Here is a 24,392-nt window from a genome sequence, read left to right as displayed (position 1 = left end):
TCAGATCCGATCACAGAGGTTGATGCTGTGCTGTTTTTACAGGCAGGAGTGTGTTGAGCAGCTGCTACAGAACATGTTTTCAGGAGAGAAGACTGAAAGCTGCATTGTTAGTGGGATTCAGGTGTTTTTGACATTGCTGGAAATCCGCAGGCCTATGTGAGTTCATTATATTTAATGCCAATCTTCTTTACAGTAATGGTTTGCCTCTGCTATTTATGTCAGATGCTGTTTGCAGTTTTTTTGTTGATGGTGTTTCTTAAGTTTTTATCTTTTGGAATGACAGGGTGGATGGGATGATGGATACTCAGGCGTTTGAGAGGAGTTACACTGTTAACAGCAGCATTTTATTGGCCATACAGCCACACCTGACACATTTCCACCAGCTCCTTCTGGAGCCCCCTAAGGTACATTTAAAAAAGATACAGTGAGAGTCTGTGTTTTTAGCTGTAACAGTTGATTTAAGCATAAAGAGTGTTTAAAAAAAGCAAGTATTTTCTCTGAAAGTTACAATTTCACATACTTTTTTAAAATAAGCAAAGTAGTCTTTCAGTGGGGTAAGAAAATGGTTTCATCTAGAATAATTATTACCAGTATAAAAAAATGTTTTCCTAAACTAATATTACTTTGTTATTGGAAAAACTCTTAATGAGGTCATTTTTAATCAGAATTTTTTTTTGTCTTGAATCAAGGTTCTTTTTACTTTAAGATTCAGTTTTTTACATGAACCATTTACTCCCTCATTTGCCTTTTTCTAATGCAAAGATTTTTAAAATCTTTAAATGTATTTATTCACGTTTAGCGAGAGCCTATGCTGACCACTTTAGGCGTGCTGGAGGAACCCCTGGGTAACACGCGTCTGCATGTAGCCAGACTTGTGGCTTCTCTGCTTTATACCAGCTCTGCTAGCCATGCAGTCGTAGCACAAGAGCTCTGCAGACTCAACACTATGGAAGTCCTTCTGGTGAGACACGCTTTTTCTAACATTGTGCTTTTTAACCACAAGCTTCTTCATTGAAAAACAAGCTTCAAATATTTGTTTGGCCAAATTTTTGCCATTTTTTTTTAGGACCTGTTTTTCAAGTACATATGGAACAACTTCCTGCACCTGCAAGTGGAGCTGTGTGTCGCTGCCATCATCCGGCCTTGTGCCCATGAAATGAGGCTTCAGCCTGGTTTGGCTTCCAGTGACGGGTGCAAAGCTGCTCAAGATGGATCGCAGGAGCAGGCCTCAGCTGAAGGTCCATTGTCTGAATCTCCAAGCTCCTCTGAAAACCCTGCACACAACTTAATGGTGACCCATGTAGGTGTTTTTTTTCTGTTTGTTAAGTAAATATGATAATAAATAAATGATGTGACACTAAATGAGACAAATGTTTCTGTCTCAAAAGTTGTTCCAACACTGCCACCTTGTCCAGAGGATCCTTGAGGCATGGGAAGAGAATGATAAAAAACAGTAAGAATCATTAAATTTAGGAGTTACACCCAGATGCTTTCCCTAATTGTGCATTTCTTTTGTGTTTGTGAAGGTCAGAAGGTGGAATGAGAAGAGGGTATATGGGACACCTGACCAGGATTGCCAACACTGTGGTCCACAACCTGGAGAAAGGTCCTATTCACACTCAGATTAGTAACCTTATATCAGGTGTGTTGGAGGCTCATGGAAACATTATTTTTGCATTGTATTTACAGATGTCCCCATCACACACACACACACAATGTTTACGTTTGGTTATCTTTTTTAACAGATAACTTTAAAAGATTTTCTTTTAAAGAAAATCTTATGTTGATTATTTCTATGATGTATTGTGATTTTAATGCATTTTTCTGTTTTGTGAAGCACCTTGAATTACTTTGTGTATGAATTGTGCTATACAAATAAACTTGCCTTGCCTTTTTTCTTGCTGTAGAGCTGCCAGAGGACTACAGAGGGCGCTGGGAAACCTTTGTGGATCAAACACTGTCAGAAACCAACAGGAAGAATACTATTGACCTGGTAAAGCCTTCTTCACATTGGCCTGTAATATTTGTGCCATAGTTTTAAACTGTCAGTCAAAAATGAGTATTTTGTGTTTTTGTTTCTGCCTTTAGGTTGGAAGTGGAAACCCTCGACCTTGCTCAGAAGATGATATGGAGAGTCCCTTCCCCAAAGAACTGACAGTACAGCAGGTAAACACAAACAACCCCAATCATTTGATTTTCAGTCCGACATCCTTTATCATCCTGAGATTTGGTGACATGTGTTTATAGGCGTTTTCGGACTATCAGATCCAGCAGATGACTGCTAACTTTGTGGATCAGTTTGGCTTCAATGATGAAGAGTTTACTGATCATGATGATAGCATTGGGTATGTTTCATGTTTATTTTGCTCTTTTTTTTTTCATTTCTGAATGAAGATACTCTGCAGAGGTGAGAGGAGAGGATAGATGCCACACACTATGGCTCTTCAATAAATTCCCTAAATGTGAAAAACGATTAACTTAGTAAATGATTAATTTTAAAAATGCTGATTTTGCATTGCACAGATATACTTGTGGGTAGCAGCTTTACATGTTTCATTGTTAAACTACAGATTCAACTGGCTTCTTTTAAAAAAAGCAAGAAGACTGTTTTTCTCACTTTTATATTTGTTTCATTCTTTTCCTTAAATTTCATGCTGACTGTAGAGTTTTTTTGTTTTTCAGAGCCACGTTTGACCGGATCGCAGAGATCAACATTAACATTGATGCAGGCCAGGACAATGTGAGATTATGTCTCCAATTACTTCAAAATGTGTAGTCCTAAATCTTTATTTTATTGTTTTTTTCAAGCCACAAGGAAACAGTGAAATCCATGCTAGCTGACGGGGGCTGATGTGGTCATGTTTGCACTTCTGGCTTGTTTGTGTTAGGCTAACACAGCTGTGTTTGAGGCCTGTTCCAAGGAGAGAATTCAGCCCTTTGATGATGATGAAGAGGACATTTGGGAGGAAAAAGAGATCAACTATGCAATACAAACTAAGTCAAGGAACAGGTAAACACTGTCCCCAGATTGTTGGTCCTTACATGGCATTTTAAAGTAATCTGTGTTATTTATGTGTTTGGTTTGTTGATTGTTTAAGGTTTGGTGGGTCACAGTCCTCTCAAAGCCAAGCAGAGAGTACTTGTCAGAGGACAGCAGCTTCAAACACTGAGGCCCCCGACAGAGAAGCATCCTCTGATTCTGAGGAAGAGGAGCATAATGATGATCTAGATCCTTTTTCAAGTCAAAGTCAGACAGAAACAGCAAAGAGTGGGTCTTTCTTCTGTATTGCTGAGTCAAGCTTCTTTTTCTGTCATTTAGGTTAGAACAGAACCAGGTCTTGACTTATTGATTTTTTTTTTTCCAGGCGTTGATTGGGTCGCCGACTTTGGAGAAGTGAACTCGACTGCTCCTGCAGCCGGAGTGCCGTTTTCTCCATGGGACGCTCCGGCCTCCCAGCCAGCTGCAGCAGAAGCTGAGGATAAGGGGTGGGCAAAGTTCACCGACTTCCAGCCATTCTGCTGGTAAATTTGGCTTTTGTTGAAAAAATAACAAACAATAAAGGATGTCTGCTTCTGCTGTTGTTCTGATCCAGTTTGTGAAAAATCCTTTTAGTTTCAATATTGAAAAACATGAACATGAAGAAAAGTACCAGCAGGTCTTAAAATTATCCCCCAACTTACATTTTTATTTGTTTAGCAAAAGTTTTCAATAGTACTTTTTCCAAGTGTTTCAAAAAGTGTTTTATATAAAACACATTAAAAGGTTTCTTAAATTTTATTTAAAAAACTACATCTTAAGAACTACATTTAGTATATTTAATGGTACTGTAACGCTCATTAGTCTCAGCACCCGCTCACACACGAGTCAATCACATCAGTTCTTTAAGGTGGCATATGAATGACACCACCAGTATAGTTTTCATTCAAAATTAAACATCAAGGGTTTAAAAAAGAATATTGGCTCTCAAATTCTTGGTTTGAAACAGATTTATGACACATAATTGTGAGGGGAGGGTTGCCTGGTATTTATTATAGTGCATATTTTTACATTGTTATATCCATTTTTTACCTTTACTTTTAGATTTATACATTTTCATTTCTTCTGTATATTTTGGATTTATGTTATAAAACATAAAAACTGGTCTCAATATTTTTTTTTCACTGTAAAAGATAAAACTTGCTACTCAAAATTGATAATTTTAGCTTTACTTTGGACATTTTTGACAAGTATAACTAAAAAAAAATGATATGAAAATAAGCTGTTGTACTGAAGAAGTAAATATCAATCATTGCCACAAATAATTTATTTAAAAGTAAATTATTAAAGCAAATTGTAAAGTATAGTATTAAAAAACACTCAAGTAGGCCCTGGACGACTAAGAGTTAAATGTTGCATGCTTGATTATAAATGTAATCTAATTTCTTTTAGAAAATGACCCAAGTTTTCACATTAATGTGTGCAGCTCTGAAACAGGCCCCCGATGCAGCTCTCCTGTAGACTCTGACCTGAGCGGATCGGAAAATGTCAAACCAAACCCCAACCGTGAGTTTCTTTGGAATTCTGATGTTTTTGTGAATTTTCTGCCAAAACAACCTAAAAAACTGAGCGTAAAGGTTCTGACTTGCTATTGAAGTTGATTCTATAAGCTGTTAAGTAAGGGTTAATGGCCGACGAAGTGTGCGGTTACTACTTTTTAACGCACGCCGTGGAAGCCGTCGGACGGTTGCTTCCGCGAAGTGCGTTAAAAAGTAGTAACCGCACACTTCGAAGGCCATTAACCCGCTTATACCATGGTCACTTACAAAAGCAATACATATTAACCAGGTTTTAGTCCTTAATTCTTGTTTTTTTTCCGATTTGTATCACTTTTCTCATAAACAGCGTACTATATGTTACGTGATGCGGCGCATCGCGCCGCATCACGTAACATATAGTCCGCGTCGCGCAGCACCACCGCTGCAGTTAAGATTCGGCGATATACATATGCTGATCGTCCCGATGGGTTGAATAAAGCATCAATTCAGAGGGAAAGTTAATCGCTTACCGCTTGTTTTTGCCCCGATGATGAAGCAAAAGGTTGTTTTACAGAAGCCGGCGCAGTGATACAAATCATTTAAGCTAGCCGACCGGAACTTCTTTTTTCACCGTGCGGTTATCAGGTTTTAACGCATACCCAGCAGCCAATCAGAATCGAGTATTCAACCGGACCATGGTATAACAGTCGAAATAATACACAAGTAAAATCCCTGAAATGTCCTATATTTCATTTGATTGTTTTGTGATCATTTATTGGTATTTAGTCATGATTCCTCCCCTAAAACAAACCCTTTGCAGCTTGTGTATGGAGCGCATGTGTGGCAAGAAAAGCTCCACTGGTGGCATCAGACAGCTCCTCCTCCAGTGGCTCTGACAGTGACGATGAAGACAGAAAGACGCAGTCCAAAGTCAACGTGACGGCCACCACTGAGACTATCACCACGGGTGCCGGCAAAGAGACTATCCGGCTCACAGTGGACACCAAAAACGAGAGGGCAGTCTTCAGCAGGTACTCGCTCTCAAACAGGTGTCCTCTGCTGTGTTTATCCTGTCTCTCATGGTTGTTTCAAAAGCGTCCTTCCCTCTGCCCAAACCTCCTGTACAGTACTCCTGTTCCATCCTTACTTTCTCTCTGATGTAATGTGTGTTCCCTCCTCTGTCACCTGACTTGATTCCAGAGTTTTCAGACCTGCATTCAGACGGTATGTTGTTCTTAAGGGAACTGCGTGTGTGAAATGCTCTCATGATTCAGTTCAGAAAACAGCAAACCTAACCCCATAACTCCTGGCTCTTAGATCAGCTGCAGGACTGTGTTTTTAAGCCCAGTTTACACCACATGATGAAGGTGGTCAACACATGTGACGTCCTTCTTTTGCGGTCAGAGACCCCCCATACTAACCTTTTGTCAGATAGCATGCTATGAGTTGCTACAAACATCAACTTTCTAACAGATCGGTTCATTCTCAGATTACTAACAGTGCACTGAGGAGCATGGGCTACATGATTCAAATGACCCTCAACTATAGCGACAGAACAGATCCTCCCCCAGTGGAGCTTAGTGGATGCATGAGTCTATGCAAGAGCTTTGCACAATGGTTACGTAGATGGAGAACTACAGACATGGTCAGCCACAGCCAGAACCCAAAACCAGCATTTTTTTATGTTTTAACATGACTATTGAGAGTCTCCACTGTTTAGTGCATATGTAATTTGTTGTTGTTTGTTTCAGTGAAGCTGACAGAGTGCCAGCAGAGGGCCCGTCCATCGCAGACGCAGATAAAGACAAAGAGAAGAAGCATGGAAACTCTTCCAGCCCAGTTACAGCCAGTTCAGCGGAGCAGCCAGCTGCAGCCACACAGTAAGTGAGTGGTGCTTTTCTTTCCTTTTCTTTCCATCTGTCAAGGCTCTTTATGCGAATTTGACCTTAATTTTTGAGTGAAATTAGTTTAGGATTTACTCTAAGAGGGATACATGTAAGGTTCATCATTTTTCCCTTCCATCTGTCATGATGGATATTTTCCTCTGAGCAGTTTTTTCTTTAGTTTTGTAATTCCTTATTTAAATATTCATTTTTTCTGTTAGCATTACATTCAAACTCCAACTAATTTTGCAGAATCCCCTCTTCTTTTTTTTGATTTGCACACAATCAATCTGAAATGACTGATTAAGAAGGAGATCACAAACTAACCATTTTCATCTTTAAACAGGAGCATCTAAAGTAGTTTTGCTTTATTCATAACAACAGCATAAATGCCTGGTTGTCTAACAGCAGGGAAAAGGAGAAGAGGTGGCCATACAATAGCTGAGCCTCAGGTTAGAAGAAGAAACTGCTGGCAGAATAGAACAATGTTAATGTGCTTGTGACTGATGGCTGCAGTGAAGTGATCCCCATCAATCGCCAGAACAGTCCTTAGCAGTAGACTGATTGTTCTTCAGAGATTATTAAGAACGAAAAAAAAACAGAAGCAATTTTTCAGAAACAATCATTTGTCAATATATACATCTGTTGTCATTAGATGAGGTGTTTTTTTTATTATCCGCACACACACTGAACAAAGTCATGAGATTGAACTTCAGTCACTGTTTCTTGTGTCAAATGTTCTCTGCTGTTAGGAGATTTCGTGGATGAATGTGGAACACATTTTACTCCAGACTAAGATCACATTTACTGTTATTAGATTGGAAATATATTGTTTTACAGATGTTTCCCTTTTAAGTAAAGTTCTGACATTTCAAACATTTGTTTAAATGGTTGCATTTAGTTGACAGCGACTCTTGTGCTGCAGGTCAAAGAGGACAGAAAAACAGTTTTTTTCTGGGACTTCTGCTTCATAAAATGAATAAACAAATTTCAACAAAATGTTTATCTTGAATTGTTTTGTTTTCTTGCTATTTTTTTTCATGGAAACAATGTTTGGTTATAGCTTTAGCTGCAGTGTTTTGTGGACTGGTTGGTGCAGTTTGATTCCAACAGCTGCAGAGTACATTTTCAATTTTTCCCTCTTTTTTTTTGTTGTTGGCCTCCTAGAGGGATGTAGTCGGCAGCGAATGGAACTGGCCTAACCATGCAGCTAAAGACGCGTCTCATTCCCTCATCCAGCACAGCGCCATGCCACCTCTGCTTCCTCCAGTGACCTTTTGTAGTGTCTGTGAGTTCATGGAAAACCTTTCTTTATGTGGGAAACCCGGAAAAATAGGTCCTGCTGAAGTTTGTCACAGAAAAAGAGAGAGCTTTACATGCCTTCAAAAAAAATTGGAAATTTGACGCGGCATTAAATTAAGTTTCAAATCATCGGAGCCTGGGTACAACACCCAGGGAATTTTTCTAACACAAGATTTAACTGTTTACAAATGAATAAACTAATAACTAGCAAACAAGCTTGCAAAACGATAGCAGTTCTTTTTTTTTGTATTTAATGTAAATTCTGCTACTTTCCTTCATGCTGTTTAGATCATTTCAAATCAATGTTTTAACTTGTACCATTTGGAGCATAAGTGCTCCTCTTTTGTTTATTCACAACATCAATGTTTGAAAGCATCACACGTCATTTCCTCTTCTGAGAGAATACTGTAGTTTAGGTGTGTGTTTGAGCTCCGTCTGAGATGAGCGCACTCTCAGGTTAATGGCAGAAAGCACACCTGTGTGACACACAGCACCCACACAATTCCATAGACCTGCGTATGTATAAACAGCCATACCTACAAACACATGCAAAAATAATAATAATAATAATAAATATGGGGGAGGAAAAAGCAGCAAAAGAACAGTGATGATGTGCACAGACCAGTTCATCCCACCCTCAAACGCTCTTTCAATGTAATATTGTGAAATCTGAACCTGTATTAGGTTGTGGTTAATTCTTGGTAATGCATAAACATAATATAAATGTAAACAGTATATATAAACATTATATCTATTTTTTGAATAAATCCAATGTACGGAACGGAGGTTGTTTTGCAGGTTGCTGTGTGTGTGTGTGTGTGCGTGTGGTTGGAGGCAATAAGGATGTGTGTGTTTTGGTCGGTAGGTCCACACGAGTTCCTGTTTTGTTGCTGGAGTCCTGTCTACATGCAGGTGTGAGTGTGAGCATGTTGTGCGTTTTGGTTGTCTGCAGGATGTCTTCCATAAAGTTTACCTAAAGAATATTTCTCTGCTGATTCCAGCTCAGGCTGTACTGTACTTTCCATCAACAGTTGAAATGTTTTTTTTCTTGTGTTTTCTTCGCACATTGTTTCAATATTTGGTCAGTCGCTTAGCGCCAAACGCCAGTTTAAGGAAGCAACGTAGGTTAGATATTTTTACACATTATTAAAAAATCTTGTCAAACAATTTCTCAGTGTTGACTTCTCTTTAAACAGATTTAACATTTAACATCAAAATAAACACATTTCATGACATGCCAACTCTTTTAGTTTGAATATTGGTGCATTTTGTTGAAATCTAAACATAATTGTCCAAAGTTTAAAAACATTTTTCAAGTTAGAAGAGTTGATAAGAACTAAATTAATTAAATAATTATAATAATCAATAACTGAAAAAACCTTCAACGCACTCGTGTTTTCTAAAGATCCTAACTTAAAACAACAAACTGCCTGAGCTGTAATGAACCAGAATTTTTCTGCCACACACTCACCTTCTTTCTTCTCATCTCTCTTTCTCAGGGAAGGAGTTGACTTTAATTGCATTAATAACGATGAAATGATTTACTTTATTTATTTTTCAAAGCACTTTTTGGACAGGCACTTTTGGTTAGCATGTGATGGTGCCTCAGGCAGCCGTATTACTCCCTCCTTAGTGGTGGGAGAAGTTTGACTTGAAGGAGCGAAGCATGTACATACTAGAATATTCTTTTTTTTTTTAATGCTTTCTGCCAAAGTGTGTCTTCCCAACAGGATTACAGCTGAACTTCATATCTGCAGTAGCCTTGTTTCTTGTCATACAGGTGTAGAGTAATCAAATACAGTTTCTGATCAATCTTCCACGTGGGGTTCCTCGTTTTTTATGTAATAATAAATAGTGTGTGCACTAAGAGGAAGGCTTTAAAGATTCATCTGTTGCTTTCATCAGTTCAACGCTTTGAGCCGTTTGAAGTAAAACTAAACAGAGAGCAATTTTTTTAGGATCAGAACTAGAAGATTCAAAAAATAATAACTTTTTTTTTGTTTTGACAAGGTTGTGGACAGGGTCACATATTTCCCCTCCTTCACCAAACATAAACACTGCATCCCATTGTGTGTGTTTGACGCTGCCCCCTTCACATGGGGGCAGTTCCAGGTACGTTGCAGCGTTAATGGCATGTGATACGGTAAGCTTTAAGTGCCATTAAGTTAGACTCATCAACTATTTAAGTAATGCTGGATTCTTCAGTGTTTACTCATAAATTTACTTTTAAAAATTCCTTGCCCATTTTGTACGTTGAGGTATTTTCTTGTGTGCGTGTGTGTTTGAAGATGTTGGGTGGGGGGTAATTCTGGGAAAGACTGATGTAATGTCAATTTTTTTTTTAATGTGAAGTGGACTGATGCTTTTTTGAAATTCTTTTATTCTGAAGGAGTAATGTGTCTCTTTCCTGTTGTCGGTTTAGCTTGTACTTTCAAATATTGAACCTAATAAACGTGTCAAAACAAACTGCAGTGTCCGTGTCGCATTCAAGGTCTGTCGTTAAAAAAACAAAAAACAAACGTGTGCAGGTAAAACCCAGTAGCAGGACTCGTTCTTTGGAAAATATTGACCTCTGGGCCAGATGATGGGATGGATAAGGTTACTTCCCAGCTGTACTCTTTTTGTCTCCTATGTGAACCCCTCCCTCACATGACACCCCCACCTCCCCTACTGCAAACAGAAACCCGCCTATCACTGAGATCCAACTGCTTTATGCACAGGTAAAAACAAAAATGAGAGTTGGAAGACGTTTTGTTTTTCTGTACTTCTATATCATCTTTTTTCTGATTTTTCTGCAAGTCACCAGCAGCTTTGGTGCTTTTTTCTTTTTTTGGATCTTCCAGATGTGTGTCATGAGTGCACATGTGTAATTGGCTGCTTTGCTTTGACTTTTTATGCTTTTTCACACTTGAAATCCACTGTTTAGTGCTTTCTTTCCTGAACAGAACTGTATGTGTACCAAAGGGGAGGGAAGAACGAGGAAGGCGGAGTTGCGTTTTGTACTTTTATGGGTTGTGGAGAAACCTGCCTTTCTGCTCAGAGTTGGCAGAGGAGGAGCCTGTGGGACTGAGACAAAGGAGGCATAAACACACTGACACAGGAGGGGAAAAAGAGAAGCTGACGACTGAAAAAGCTTCCCCTTTTTTTTTCCACAAAGAAGACAGACTTCAACTCCTGCTGCTCCTTTTTGTCGGTCGTTTGGAGGAGGGTTGTGTCAGCTGTGCTGGGATGTGGTTGACATATGCTGGCCATGGTGTGCAGACGCCTGCGTGTTAGTTAGTGTGTGTGTGTGTGCGTGTGTGTGTGTGGAATGGAAAAGTGGAGCTACCAAGACAAACAGCTCCGCTCTTAGCGCCACGCCATGGGGGGTTGCCATAGTTACCCCTCAGCCACGAAGACTGAGAGCAAAGCTGCTTGTGACATCAGCAATGAGAAACCGTAAGTCTGTTTTCTTCCACTAGTATTACTTTCTACAGATATGTTGCTAGGGGGTTTTCTAAGGATCACAAAGGGGGCAGCTGAAGAACTGCTAACGGAACTAAAAAAAAAAAAAAGTTGCGTCTGCACAAGGTTCACACAGGAATGCGGGCCAGATCATGCCTGCGCGTGTACATATTTGTCGGATACTGTCACGGTGACTGTGGATTCCTGAAAGCAGTTACACGTGTTTAGAAACGCTCAAAAGAGATACAAGGACAAGATGGGGGAACATGTGGAAACATTTGCCCTGGAGTGACCTTTCAGCAGCCAGCTGGGCTGTTGAGTAAAGGTAAAGGTGACCGGGGAGGGTGTTTACACACAAATACGACATTTGGAGGACCTCAGAGGGGTCACGGTGTCTGTGCTCCACTGGAAGAGGCCTAAAATAAAGAGCAAAATGTCTGTAGAAGTCGTTCCCGTGGCCATTTAGAGAGGCTGGACGTGGATTTGCACTTACTGTAACACTGAACAGCCACTGTTTACATTCCTCCATGACACCCCCACCCCTTCACCACCCCTGGCCTGTCGGTTCTGAGCTTCACCTGAAACAAGGTTCTCTTGTTTAAAGCAGTAAACAAATTCCCAGCCCGGCCGTCTCCTACACTCACATCATTGTGGGGGGAGTGAAACCTCATGGAGAGCTGTGTTTTCCCCATCACTGCTAGGAAGCGAAGTCAGGCTGTTCAGACTTCCAGCTGCTGTGTGTGTGCGTGTGTGTGCGTGTGTGTGTGTGTGTGTGTGTGTGAACACTTCCGAATTGTGGATGACAGCTGACATACTGGCAGCAGTTGGAGACATTCCCTTTTACTCCAGAAGGCTGCGTTCGAATATATATTTCCCCAGAGCTGCTTTCTTCGTTGTTGGTGCACACGCCCCTGTGGTGCTTTAAATAAAGTCAAATCATGCTGACATGTCCGACTCAGCAGAGTGAGCTGGAAAACATCCGGCATTCCCAGTTGTTCGCCCTCCTTGTTGGAGTTTTTCCCTTTTTTTTTTTTATTTCCTTTCAATGGCCTCCTGCCTAAAAGTTCTCGGTGTGAGCTGGAGCAGGAAAGTGGCCCGCATTCCTCTGCACTGGGCTGTAGGTTATCATGCAGACTATCCATCCAATTTATTAATTTATTTTTTTTACTTTTTTGCGCGGATTGCTCAGCGGCATTAACGGGTTTTATCCTGCAGCGTGTCTTACATGTATGAACCCATTCTAGTGGAGGCAGCGGTGTCTGTGCCAGCTAGAAGGGGGCAGAAATAAGTGTTTCATCCTGACTGCAGGGGAAGTTTTTACACCGTGTAATCTTTTCTTTCTGCCTCCTCGTCATTACGTGCGTGCTGCTGTCTCCCTCAGGGGAATCAATAACAATAATCAAGAGGAGCGCCCATATCTGCAGGAGCCGCACGTGCGCCACCGGATCACAGACGCAGACATGTTTGCGCTCACGGCCCTGCCGCCTGGCGTTGACAAGGCAGAGTGGCTTGCCAGTAACAGTAAGTATTTGAACGTTTGTTCTGCCTTTGTTTGATTCGCCCCCTCCCCGAATACTTGCGGCTAGAATCATGCGAGCAGAAAAACCCATGTTTGATTTCTTCCAGCTGTTGCTTTTTTCAAGCACATAAATCTGCTATCCAGCGCGCTGTCGGAGTTCTGCACCACCAGCACGTGCCCAACTGCCTGTGGACCGGGCAACACGTGGGTTACATCTCTTTTATTCAAGCTTCAGTTTAAAAAAAACTTCCCAGAAAAGTTTAAATGAGACTTTGCTTTACTTCCCCATGTCGGATTTCAGTTATTTACGGTATTTGAGAAATCAGAAATGACATTTTTGGTGATTTATTATGTTAGCTGTATGAGTACAGGTGTTATAGATCTTAAGTCTTGTGTAATAAATCATAAATACACGTGTGAAGCCCCCCAGAAACGCTTCCCAACCACAGTGACACATTTTATGGTTAATTTACCGTAAATTCCTCTCCTCATATTGCTGTTTCACCCATAATCTCTCATTTTCTTGCATGATATAATAAACAAGATGGTCCGTTTATCCAAAGCGCTTGACAAATACAGATTTTTCCACCTTTTTTGTTTGTTTTATTTTAATTGTTTAAACAGCCGATGTTTGACTTTAGGCTTTAGTCTACAATATGCTTTTTCCAATGATCATAAATGTCTTTGAGTAAACACCAGCCTGGTCAGGGCAAAAGCAAGTATCTACCAGTTTTTCTTTTTCTTTTTGTATGGTTCTCTATTTTAGTTGAAAATAATACTTTTTAATGTTTTTTTTTTAAACTTTTTTGAAGCTCTTTCTCGATTTTGAAGTAAACTTCTTGCTTTATTTACAATAAACAGGAGTCTGAAGGTCAGAGCTCGTCCTGGTGACTCCTCCTGGACATCCTGTAATTATTCAAACAGGCCACAGGGGGCAGTACAGGAGTATCTGGATTTACCTGAGAAAATACACTATGATGAGCCGTTTTACTTACTTATCTATCAAGATGCTTGAGCAGTAGTTTCGTTTTTGTTTATGGATGACAAGAAGAGTCACTTGCTATTCCCAAATGGTAATAATAATGGGTAGCAATGGGTTTGGTTTATTTTTGATGAAAAAAAAAGTGTGTGAAGGTGTTTTGAGTTGGTTTTCATCTCACAGAAGACGTGAACAAAATTCAGAGTGGAGCTGGACTGACCTCAAATCAGCTTCATGAATCAGGGAGTATTTTAACTTTTCACTCTGCGCTGCAGAGGAAGCTAATAGATATCCAGGATTTAAAAAAAAAAAAAGTAGGTGATATGATTTCAAAAATTAAACCCATTTAAATTGATTTTGTTCAACCTAAACAGGCTAAGGCCCAAAACTGCTTGTATTAAAAAGAAAGAGAAACAAAAGGGATCAGTTTACTTTTTATTATTTTGAACAAATAGTAGATTTAGAGATCAGTTAGTCTCATTTATGCGATCTGAGTGGATCGTTGTTGAAAAAATGTATTCCACAACTCAGCAGTCAGTCTTACGCACCACCAAAATGAAACTTGATCCGACAGTTGTTTCTGATTTGCTCCTTCAACACTTAGAAGCTGATGCAATCTTACATTCAGCCTCTTGTTTTCATGTTAGCAGTTCAAGTATGGTTTATGTTTGTATTTCCTCTCAGGAACTTATTTTTATTTCAAGCTGACATGAATAACAATTGCAGCACATTTTTTCTATGAAATAAACGATTAAAGTCCTTCTTCTTTCTGCATTGTAAATGTCCCCCCTAAATGACTTTCAGAATGAAGAAATCCCAGTCAAATCTGGATAATCTCATTTGTTTACACGTGTGAGGCTGACTTACACGGGAAGGTTAAGAATTATATAGAACGGCAGATATTTTGTCAAGTCGACCACGATTTTTTTTCTTTTCTGGATGCATAGTGGTGGTTATATTTACATTTGAGACACTGCTGATCACCTTAGTTCTTGTATTTTCATTTTAAACATTACGATTTGCTCAAACAGAAACATTTCTGAAGACTCATCCTTTGTGATTTCTCAAATGGAGAGGTAATACACAGTATGTACATTCTTACTACTCACAGTGGACCTCCCCAAACATTCATTCGTCTGTACAGAATTTTCAAGGAACTAAAAGTGATCTTAGACATGTCAAATTTCTATTGCGAATGTTTCAAATTAAATTATGATCATATTTCCACACTGTGAGAGCACTGAGGAACCTAAATGAGTGTTTACTGACATTCTTAGGGTTTACTTCTGGACTGACGAACATGGCAGGAGGCTGAAGTGCTCCGCTCCCCTTTACTTTGACTACGCTCTGTCCTACATTCAGGAGCTACTGACTGACGAAGATGTGTTTCCCACTAAAGCAGGTCAATTTAATTTTTGTTGTTGTTATTTCTTTCCCTGCACACCAAAAGCCAGTTGATTTTTATTTGCCCCCTTGTCCTGTCTCGTTACCCAGGTGCTGCGTTTCCAACGGGCTTCTTACTCCTCGTCCAAAAGGTCTTTTTGCTTTTGTTTAGGACTCTGGCTCACATTTACTGGTCTCACTACAATGAAGCACTTGCGTTGGGTTTGCACCCACACCTTAACACAATGTTTGCACACCTCACGCTCTTCTGCCACCAGCACGCCCTGCTGGAGTCTGAAGACACGGAGCCACTGCAGCCGCTTATAACGGCTCTGAGACAGCAAAGATGAACCCTGAGGGGCAAACATGATTCCTCATCCTCTTCACCAGCTCATCTCAAAGCTATTTATTTGAAGCAGCTTCTTGCCGGTGTGGATTCAACTATAAATTGTGCCATTCTATTGTTTTCTTTTCTTTCAAATGACAGGTCTGAAGCTATAGGAGTGGAAAAAGGATGCAGCTACTCTTTTACTTAAAAAAGTTATTCAGTTACTGTGTCATTTCATCCAAAATATGTCACATGTTTGTGTTTTAACATGCTGTAATATTTTTGTTTTCAGGTCAATTTAAAGTTGTTATTTTTTTCAAAACTTTTTTTTTAAATTTTCACCAAAGACATCCTGTCACTGTGCCTGAATATATTTGATAGTAACTTAATGCAGATACTTTATAATCATGTGTGCAATTGTGTGTATTCTATAATAATGAACATTTGTTATAAGTTGTTATAAAATGCTTTTTAAATAAAATGTCTTCTGTCTCCAGACAAGGCAACTATCGAGTTGAGCAAAAATGTTTTTAGCTTTGCAACATATTACTTCACTGTTGAAACTGAATTATGGATTAAAAATAATGTATGAAGTATTTACAGTTTTTTAAACGGAAAAACACAACAATAAATATGTAATTCCACCTTTATTTACACTTTTTTCATTTTTTTTTACCACAAACTGTCATTATTCTGAAATAAACTCATTAACGTTTCCCTATTTTCTTTTGATCTCAGTTGTAATTCCAAGGAAAATTAATATTTAATCAAACATTACATTTTTACAATTAAAGCACAATATAAAGAATTCCTCCCAGGCCACAAATGTGATAACGGGTATAAAAAAACGATCAAAACTTGGAAATAATGACCTGTTACAGAATATTTTGGAAATGTCAAACATTTAGGGAACAAAAACAATTGTATCCATTATACAATTCTTTTATGCTGAAACATGTTTAGTTTAACTGAGCGCTGATTCCAATTTACAGATAAAAAAGGGCTAAATTGACTTGCAAAAACCGTGATTCACTTTTGTGGTAGAATAGCTTAATATATTTATAAATTCAGTTTGTCCACAAAAGAACTATGTCTTTATCATTTTACTCAAAATGTACGGGCAAAACTGGATTTTCAACCGTTTGATGCCTGATTTTGTTTCAATCTGTAAAACAAATAACTTTAGCTTTTGAGTTGAGGCTAAATAAATTAAATTTTGGAGCCAAAGTGGTTTGATCCATATTTTCATCAATAGGCGCCACACGGTTAAACACCGGAAATCTATGTTGTTCTTTCCAAACTAAAGAAAAGGCAACCTCAGGTTATGGCTGGCTTTATACCCGAGCAATATAGCAACAGGGTTCAGCGACACAATGAAGATCCAAAGGCCAAGGATCCGGATCGTTTAAATTTAAAATTTGCATTTTGGTGTTTTAAATATTATTTTCCTACACACAAGACCCTGAAAGATTTGCACAGAGAATCGTTTTTTAGGTGAAAAATCTTGAATTACAATTGAACTTTTCCCTGAAGACCCATCATTCACCACAAAGGGGTTAAAAACACCTCCCTATTAAGCCTGATAATGTCTCAAATCTCTTACTTAAATACCTAAATATGGGTGAAGCATCCTGAGGAACTAAAAAAACAAAGAAAAACTGTAACCTAAATTTGAAATAAATAGCCAAAAAGGTAAAGTCTTTTAATTGTACTTAACATCACAGTTTGATCTTCATAGTCTGAGCTTCTATGACACAATGACATCTCACATTTCCTTGAAGAAAAAGCAGGAATTTGCCTTTTGTCATTTTTGTTGCAGCACTTTGCGAGAACATTATTTATTTTGTGTCCACATGTCTGCTTTACTTCCTGATTTCGGGCCAAAGCATCTAGACTTGTGACTTTTAAGAGGTAAAGAAAGAGTCATCAAGTCTGAATGGTGCAGACACACACTTCCAGAGTTGTTCACTGGATAGATGGGAGTGTTAATGTGCGTACTGGGCTGAATCGAGGCTTGGAAACTGAGCTTAGATGGTAATACTTGAAACTGCTGAGTCACAATTAAGTGCACTCACACATAGCCCTTTAATTAAGACCTGAAGCCACCTTCACTTACAGAACATTCCTTTAATCAGATTCCGACTCATTTTTGTCCTCTTTCAAAGTGAAGTGATTTCACGGAGATGCAGCTCCTCCTTCTCTCTTTTTTTCTCTCCCAAATATGATTAATCAAGAGACACCAGAGACACAACTGAACTGAATGAACTCTCAACAATTTTCAGGGTGGCAGATTATTCTCCATATCAAATAATCTTACTCAATATCTGTGTTGGAGGTTTGGTTTCTATCCCTCATTCTTGATTTGTGAATGACGATATTGTAAAGTCAATCCAGTCTAGTCGCATCTGAAGACTTATAGTATTTCAAATTTGTGATCATTCTGCATCTTCTTTAGATTAATCTCCTTGAAAAAAAAAGAATACTAAAAACTCTTTAAAAACAAACAGTAACATCCTCAGCTGTGCAAAAGATCAGAAAAATCCTAAAATGTACATTGTAAGTTACTGAGAGCTGCATCTGGTGGGAAAAACAGTTCCATAACGTTATTGGGCTTTCAATTTGAAAATCCATGAGTAAAAAAAAACATTAATGTTAAATTATTGTGGTGGTTCTTTCTTAATTGTACCATTAAGTGACAACTTTTCCATAAAAAAAACAATAAAAATGTCAATAAGAAGAAACAAATCAGTCTTTTTTTTCTTCTACGAGTGGTTTGAGGTAAGTGGAACTGTCCAGGTTTAATTAGGTTGTTGGGTCCATGCGAGGTTAAGTTGCTGAGAAGGACAAAGCAGTAAGCCGTCCCCCTCCCACCTCCTCCTTTTCCTCCAGCACGCCTTTATAAATGAAAACACTCAAGTTTCACCAATTTGTGCTGCTCAGACGTTGACATTTTCAGTGTGTAAAGGATGCTTTGGTTGCTCCTTGCGATGCTAACACAGCCAGCCATCCATAAGTGACTATTTACCCGATGGAAGCCACTTCAGGTTAGACCATTGCATCTATTTCTCCAGCATATTTTTTCTTTTGCTATTGTATTAGTTTTTGGGACACTTTGGATAATATCTGCTGGGATCTGCCTCCTCAGGCGCAGTGTGTCTCTCCTCTTCCGCCATGTGTGCCTCCTCTCCAGCATGGCTCTGCGCTCTGCTTCTCCTCCTGTCTCTGCAGCTCCAGGCTCTGGGAGCTCAACGACACAGGTATCCACTACAACAACACCTCAAAGTACACTTTATTTTAGTGTCTTTTCGAGTGTATTTGATTTATTGTGTTTTCATGTTATCATATCTGATTATCATAATGGCACAGTGCAAAATCAAAATGTAATTTTCGAAATGTTAATTTCACTCAAGCATCAATCAGTGTTAAATCACCAAACTTTCTCTACTTTTACTGTAAATTTTTAAAAATACATTATTGTTTTTTAAAATACATGATCAAAAGTAAAATATTCTGAACAAAAATGAAATAAAAACAGGTCCAAAAGTGTTTTAGTAATATTAGAAACCTCATCACATCAGTGAACTCGTTGGTTGTGCAACACCTTTCTCCCCCTAAAGGAATTATTTAAGCTTTTAAAATCTCTGGCCAGCTTCTACAATAGATTTGCTTGTTTTAAATGGATTATCCTTTTATTTTCAACTGTTTGTTGCACAAAACAAAACAATGGGATCTTCTGAATGATTTTCACATCACCTACACGACATAATGAATGAGAAATGGTGATTACATAAACACAGTTTATAGTCTGTGGTGGGGTGGAGAAAGCAAGTGGAGGGAATAGGAAGCTGGTCGGTGCCCTTAATGTGAGAAAAGGGTTCAGCAGCAAAATGAGGTAATTCTTCAACCACAGGAGGTGAAGCAGAGGTGAGCGTGATTTAGTGGCATTTGGGACAAACATTTAAACTTAAGGGAAGGAGCATTTCACGGGCTGAGTAAAAGAAAGATTCTACAATAACGTCATATCTGAAAGTGTAATGATAATAACATTTGATATGGATTCAGCAGACAAAAGGTTGGAACTTATTGTCTGCAGCTTCCTCATTTTCTGCTTTTCAACATTAAATAGTCTCGTACAGAGTCTGTCTTCTTTTACCTAAATGATAGACGTGAAACCTGTTAAATGAAACAAGTCAAAACTGAAAATAACAAATGATGTCAGGAAATCTAAGATTTAAGTTAAAAAAAAGTGGCCATATTTTCACAAACCATTACAAACACGAAGAACGGACAAAGAAAAGGACAAAGTGTTCGTACAACAGTAAGAATATGGTGTTTGTATTAATCAAAAGTAGTTTCGAAGGCTTCAGCTGGAAGATGTTTATGTGTGACTATGTGTGTGTGTGTGTGTGTGCGTTAGTTTACCCTGGTGGTCAGCCTCATGCTGTTCTCTCAGATGGGAAGAATGTTTGAGAAGTGTTTTCTGGTGTCAGACTCTCCACAGGTTCAAATACTCAGCTACACAAAGGAAAAAACACACAATCTGACATACACATAAGGAGTTGAAAAAAATACTGTACAGTAAAAAAAAAGAGAGCACTTTACCTTAATTCATTCTAATAAAACAACAGTTTATGTGTTTTTTTCTCCAAATACCCAGTTTTTAAAAAGTTAACACATTAAAACATTTTCAATCCAGAAAAAAATCCTGTTTCTAAAGGTTGAAAAAGATGACCAAATCAGCCGTTGCACCCGTTCAAAACCGTTTCAAAACTTCACCAGCAGGGGCAGTAATGAGTCAATGTGGTAATGTGTCTGCTGGGTGCTGAAATGTCGAGCAAGAAACAGAAGCGACATATATTGCTTGCTTTCAAGCAATATATGGATTTCATTTATGTATTTAAGAATTTATTTTTATTACTATTATTTACCAATTTACCAGATTAATAGTTTTACTTCAAAGTTAAGGAGAAAGTTATTTAGGTGAAAATAATTCCCATGGGACTGGCTGGTACTCAAACCTAAAACAGGACCAGCCCCTTATTTGGATTTTGGTTGGTTTATTTTTGGTTTATTTCAAGCAATCGAACCAAAAATAAAACTAAACATTACAAACAACAGCTGTCAAATATTTGCATATACAAAGATATAACAAACCTAGGATAATAAGTCAGAAATTGATCGGAAAAATATGTGCATACATCCATATACGCATGTAAATAGTTCAATTATTATAACGCTCAATCAGAAATAAACCTTTGATCTCTTATGCACACATTACATGACACACTGAAACCAAAAAATATGAAAAAAAAACATATATTAAGTATGTCAAAAATTATAGTATGCTGGTGTAAACTGGCAAAGGGGAAGTAAAGAATCACATGTTGTACTATCTGTACATCTGCACTAATGCGAAGAACTGTGTAAAAAAAAAAGGAAAAGTTATACTTAACAAGCTTGACTATGGTCACAATTGCTGATTGATTTGTGTCCCATCATCTGGGGAATAAAATAAATGCAAGATTATAAAAACCAAGACTCACTTTTCAACTCTGCAATTATTTAGCCCACAAACCATACTTTATTTGTAGCCTTCTGCCCTTTTCTTTTCCAAACATAAATTGGTTCACAGCTGCTCCTGGTCTTGACATATTCTGTTGACATTATAAAGCGAGAAAATTACTACAAATAAATGTTCGTTTTTATTATCTCTGCTTTTGAACAATTTTGCTTTGGGATATACCCTTTTAAAAAATACATTTTTGCTCAAATGTTAAAAGCAAACATTCAATAAATTATGCTTTTTTGAGTATCCTGTGCTTTGGTGGAGTTGGAGAATAGTTTGAATCCATTGGAGACATGTTTCTTGTTTTTTAAGTTTCTATCAGACAGCATAATGTCATCTTAAATACAAGCTTACTTTTAAAAAGTGGAATATTAACAAAAACAAAGGGTTGAATGCTTTACAGCATTCAACCAATTAAATTTTGTTTGTTCTCCACAATTGAATTTTTTTCCAAACTTTTTCCCTTGAATTTATATCAAAGTGAGTTTGAGGCAAAAACAAGAAAAACTTAAAATGGCATCATAGAAATCTGTAACATTATTTCAAAACAATTGAATGAACAATTCATCAATTCATATACAGAAAATGCTGGACTGATCATTCAGTACTTGGTTGACTTTAAGTGAATTATGATGCAGAACTATGATGTTCTGTGAAAGGCTGTGCAGAGTTTGGACCTGATGAAACAGATAAGAAAAGCATGATGTGATGACATGTGTTTCCAAACACCTCTAAATCGGGAAAGAGTCTCTCTGGACCTCAAGCACTTTTGGTTCCATGTCTCCTTCTTCCTCCAAACTCTAGAACTTTGATTTTTAAAACAAAAGCAAGTTTTACTGTCATCTGAATAAAAGGCCTTGCAGCACTTTGGATCCTTCCATTCCATTTGATAGTTACTTACATCACTTTGACAAAAGTCTGCTTCTCTTGTGTCTGACCCTCTCCCAAATGCAGGATGTCAACAACTGTCTTTAGGACTTCTGTCAAATCCAAAGATTTTCCCAAGATTAGGCAGAAAATAGATAAATCATTTCATGACCCAGAAACATTTTTTCCAACTAAACATCCTATTAAAGTGTGAAACCATGACACCTCAATGTTGACCATTTACACGTTATTTAACTTTCTGACATTCTTTATTTGGAGTTTTCACTTGTTGTACGATGAAATCAGCAAAAATGAAAGGAAATACTTTTAAAATAATCAGTTTGTGTGTCAGAAAATATTGAACTAAATCGCCAAACGAAAGAGGAGACTCTAAAACCCACAGAATTTTGTATAGTAAAAAATACCACAACATGTGTGCGTATTTTTCTTAATAAATAAATAAATAATAAATTGCCATCAGGAGAGAATTTTGAGCTGGGAAGAAGCACAGGCCAACAATTTCCTCTCGTAAGGAGGAGCTATGGCGCCAATCCCCCTTTTCTGAGAAACACTTCTGTTTTCAACATCACCACAGGTGGTGTCCTTCTCACCATAAGTGTTGGTTTTTTTTAACAGAAAAAGACAAATACTTCCTCTAGGAAGTGTTTTACTCTTCTAACCTCTGTAAATGTTAATGCATAGGAGTATCCCTATAGGAACAGCTGTACAAACATTGAGGACCATCCTCAGACAGATGACAAAAACTAAAGAAAATCATTCTCATATTATCCAGGGGATTGGAGATTTTAAATTTGTTGTTGAGGGTGAATATTTGGTTGAGGGTGTTGTGACTGGCAGTTCTAAGGTGTTCAGCCAAAGAAATGATCAAAATACCAGTCAGGATTTGTCCGAGAAAACAGATCACGGTAAGCCGGCCCAGTTTTTATAACAAGCAAACATCTTTGACATTGGTCTTTTTTTCTCGGTAGCAAATATGTATATATATATATATATTTTTTTATTGCATTTATCACATATCAAAAAAGTAAATAAAAACAGAATATACAACAATGTGGATGTGATGGATGTTTGCCAAAAACCCACAAGGGGCTTAACATGTGGCAGCCACCATAATGAGTCTATAAGCTAAAAAACAATACCGTTCATTAAATACAATACATAAACAATCAATACATATTCAATTCATTCACTTACATTCTTTTATCAAACTAAAAATACATGCCACAAGGAAAAGTACCATTGTTAAGAAGAAAGCTTTTTAGAGCTTTTTTAAACTGAGTTTGTGAAAGTACTTAGAAAGAGGAAGGAAATAACTTTTTTTTGGAATAAAAGAAGAAAAAGTACCATTTAACTTTTGTTCATGTTGCTAATGTTAACATATATGACTAACACATCTTTGGAGCTTGTGTTTTTTCAGGTTCATAATAACTTTTTTCTAAAAAACAAAACAAGAAACCAAAATAGAATAAAATTGATCGTGATTTATTTCCCTTTAAAGGTATAGAATTAATTAGCTGTTTCCTCGTCCTACATTTTTTGCCCGGCTACTTCTTTCAACAATGTAAATGGGAGCATGTGTAAACAGAACGCTTTTGTGAGTTGCACCCCTGCACTTTACCACATCCAAGGGTTGCATAACCTCTGAGAGGACTGCTGACCTCCAGCAGCTGAACTCTTGAGCATCTGAGAGTTGTTGAGAGTTTTTTTTTCTTTTTAAGTAACTACTACAAAAGAAAATAGAGTGTCAGACGGCAAAATACGATGACTTGACAGAGGAGTGTCAGTGTTTCTCCTCCATCTACACTCTAGTTTCTGGTTGATTTCAGTTTTTCCTGCTCTTTTCTCCTTATTAGAAGTTTTCTCAGCAACAAACTGTTGTTGATTTACTGGAAACATTGTTTTTTACTTTTCCTGTTCTCAGTGCAGATTCAGCTAGTTTCTTCCTCTGTTTAAACATTTTAATGCAAAAGTAAAGGAAAATAGCAAAGGGGTCACAGATGATAAACCATATAGATTTAGCCAAACATTAGACAAATCCTTTATTTTGATCAATTTTCATGTTTTTAAGAAGATTCTTTAAAACCTGGAATCCAGTTTGACAAAAAAACTGAGTAAAATTCTGCTCCACGTTTTACACTTTTTCCTTTTTTTTGTTATTTTATTCAGTTTGAGTTCATCCAGAATCTACAATTTTCCAAAACCATCACATCCCAGCGTTTCACCTACCGAGTCTGACCTCTCGCTTTCCGTCAACAACCGGATCGTGCAGGAAGGTTCACAGATCCTCTGGAGGGCCCCGCCAGACAAGGAAGCTTTGCTTCATCGAAACCAGAATGTGTTTTCGGAGTCAAAGATGTGGCAACGGGGACTACGACGCCGTCGCCATGCCAACGGCAGCAATGGAAGGGGCCACATGATGAGGGTGGGGTGTGTCCTGGGCACCTGTCAAGTGCAGAACCTCAGCCATCGACTGTACCAGCTGATTGGACAGAGCGGGAAGGAAGACTCGTCCCCCATCAATCCACGCAGTCCTCACAGCTACGGCTAAGTTCACTCCGCCAGGACTCCCAACACAAAGCATCAGC

At 38.2% G+C, this 24,392-nt stretch overlaps 3 protein-coding genes and 1 long non-coding RNA gene across 16 annotated transcripts in view; 3 read left to right on the top strand and 1 right to left on the bottom strand.

The window, feature by feature from the left end:
• The window catches only part of ppp6r2b (protein phosphatase 6, regulatory subunit 2b), a 13,893-nt gene extending 3,727 nt beyond the window's left edge, over nt 1-10,166 (top strand). For 3 of the 12 annotated variants that reach the window (XM_078948819.1, XM_078948820.1, XM_078948821.1), the window contains exons 9-25: nt 43-156; nt 284-404; nt 800-961; nt 1,067-1,300; nt 1,389-1,453; nt 1,527-1,642; nt 1,908-1,993; nt 2,089-2,166; nt 2,248-2,345; nt 2,683-2,740; nt 2,889-3,010; nt 3,099-3,268; nt 3,366-3,522; nt 4,464-4,543; nt 5,336-5,546; nt 6,267-6,395; nt 7,566-10,166. In XM_078948819.1, coding sequence (XP_078804945.1) covers nt 43-156; nt 284-404; nt 800-961; nt 1,067-1,300; nt 1,389-1,453; nt 1,527-1,642; nt 1,908-1,993; nt 2,089-2,166; nt 2,248-2,345; nt 2,683-2,740; nt 2,889-3,010; nt 3,099-3,268; nt 3,366-3,522; nt 4,464-4,543; nt 5,336-5,546; nt 6,267-6,395; nt 7,566-7,575 — 2,011 coding nt within the window. In that variant the 3' untranslated portion in view covers nt 7,576-10,166. Of the gene's footprint in view, nt 1-42; nt 157-283; nt 405-799; nt 962-1,066; nt 1,301-1,388; nt 1,454-1,526; nt 1,643-1,907; nt 1,994-2,088; nt 2,167-2,247; nt 2,346-2,682; nt 2,741-2,888; nt 3,011-3,098; nt 3,269-3,365; nt 3,523-4,463; nt 4,544-5,335; nt 5,547-5,715; nt 5,740-6,266; nt 6,400-7,565 lie in introns of all 12 variants that reach the window. The other 9 variants (XM_011476174.4, XM_078948822.1, XM_078948826.1 and 6 more) reach the window with 6 other exon arrangements.
• The window catches only part of LOC144992456 (uncharacterized), a 21,587-nt gene extending 1,492 nt beyond the window's left edge, over nt 1-20,095 (bottom strand). Inside the window, exons 1-2 of the long non-coding RNA XR_013656430.1 lie at nt 19,956-20,095; nt 19,776-19,868 (exon numbers count right to left, since the gene is read on the bottom strand). This is a non-coding gene — a long non-coding RNA (uncharacterized LOC144992456). The remainder of the gene's footprint in view (nt 1-19,775; nt 19,869-19,955) is intronic.
• On the top strand, nt 10,733-16,003 carry LOC144981232 (MOB kinase activator 2). Of its 2 annotated transcripts, XM_078948831.1 has the most exons (6): nt 10,735-11,138; nt 12,526-12,665; nt 12,771-12,867; nt 14,920-15,044; nt 15,137-15,177; nt 15,304-16,003. In XM_078948831.1, the coding sequence occupies exons 1-6, from the start codon at nt 11,062-11,064 to the stop codon at nt 15,373-15,375; spliced, it is 552 nt and encodes a 183-aa protein (XP_078804957.1). In that variant the 5' UTR covers nt 10,735-11,061; the 3' UTR covers nt 15,376-16,003. The 2 variants fall into 2 exon arrangements, with proteins under 2 accessions (XP_004069716.1, XP_078804957.1); XM_004069668.5 differs by having other exon boundaries at nt 10,733-11,138; nt 15,137-16,003.
• Nucleotides 18,294-24,392, top strand: adm2b (adrenomedullin 2b). Its single transcript, NM_001104890.1, is given in 3 exon segments — nt 18,294-18,397; nt 18,499-18,610; nt 23,974-24,392. Coding segments are annotated over 2 exon segments (468 nt in total). The 5' UTR covers nt 18,294-18,397; nt 18,499-18,524; the 3' UTR covers nt 24,356-24,392.

Source organism: Oryzias latipes, chromosome 6, assembly GCF_053564925.1.
Source record: "Oryzias latipes strain Hd-rR chromosome 6, Olatipes_Hd-rR_3.1".
NCBI classification, from domain to species: Eukaryota; Metazoa; Chordata; class Actinopteri; order Beloniformes; family Adrianichthyidae; genus Oryzias; species Oryzias latipes.
Note: the sequence above shows the minus strand (reverse complement) of the source record. Positions and strands in the feature narration are given on the sequence as shown.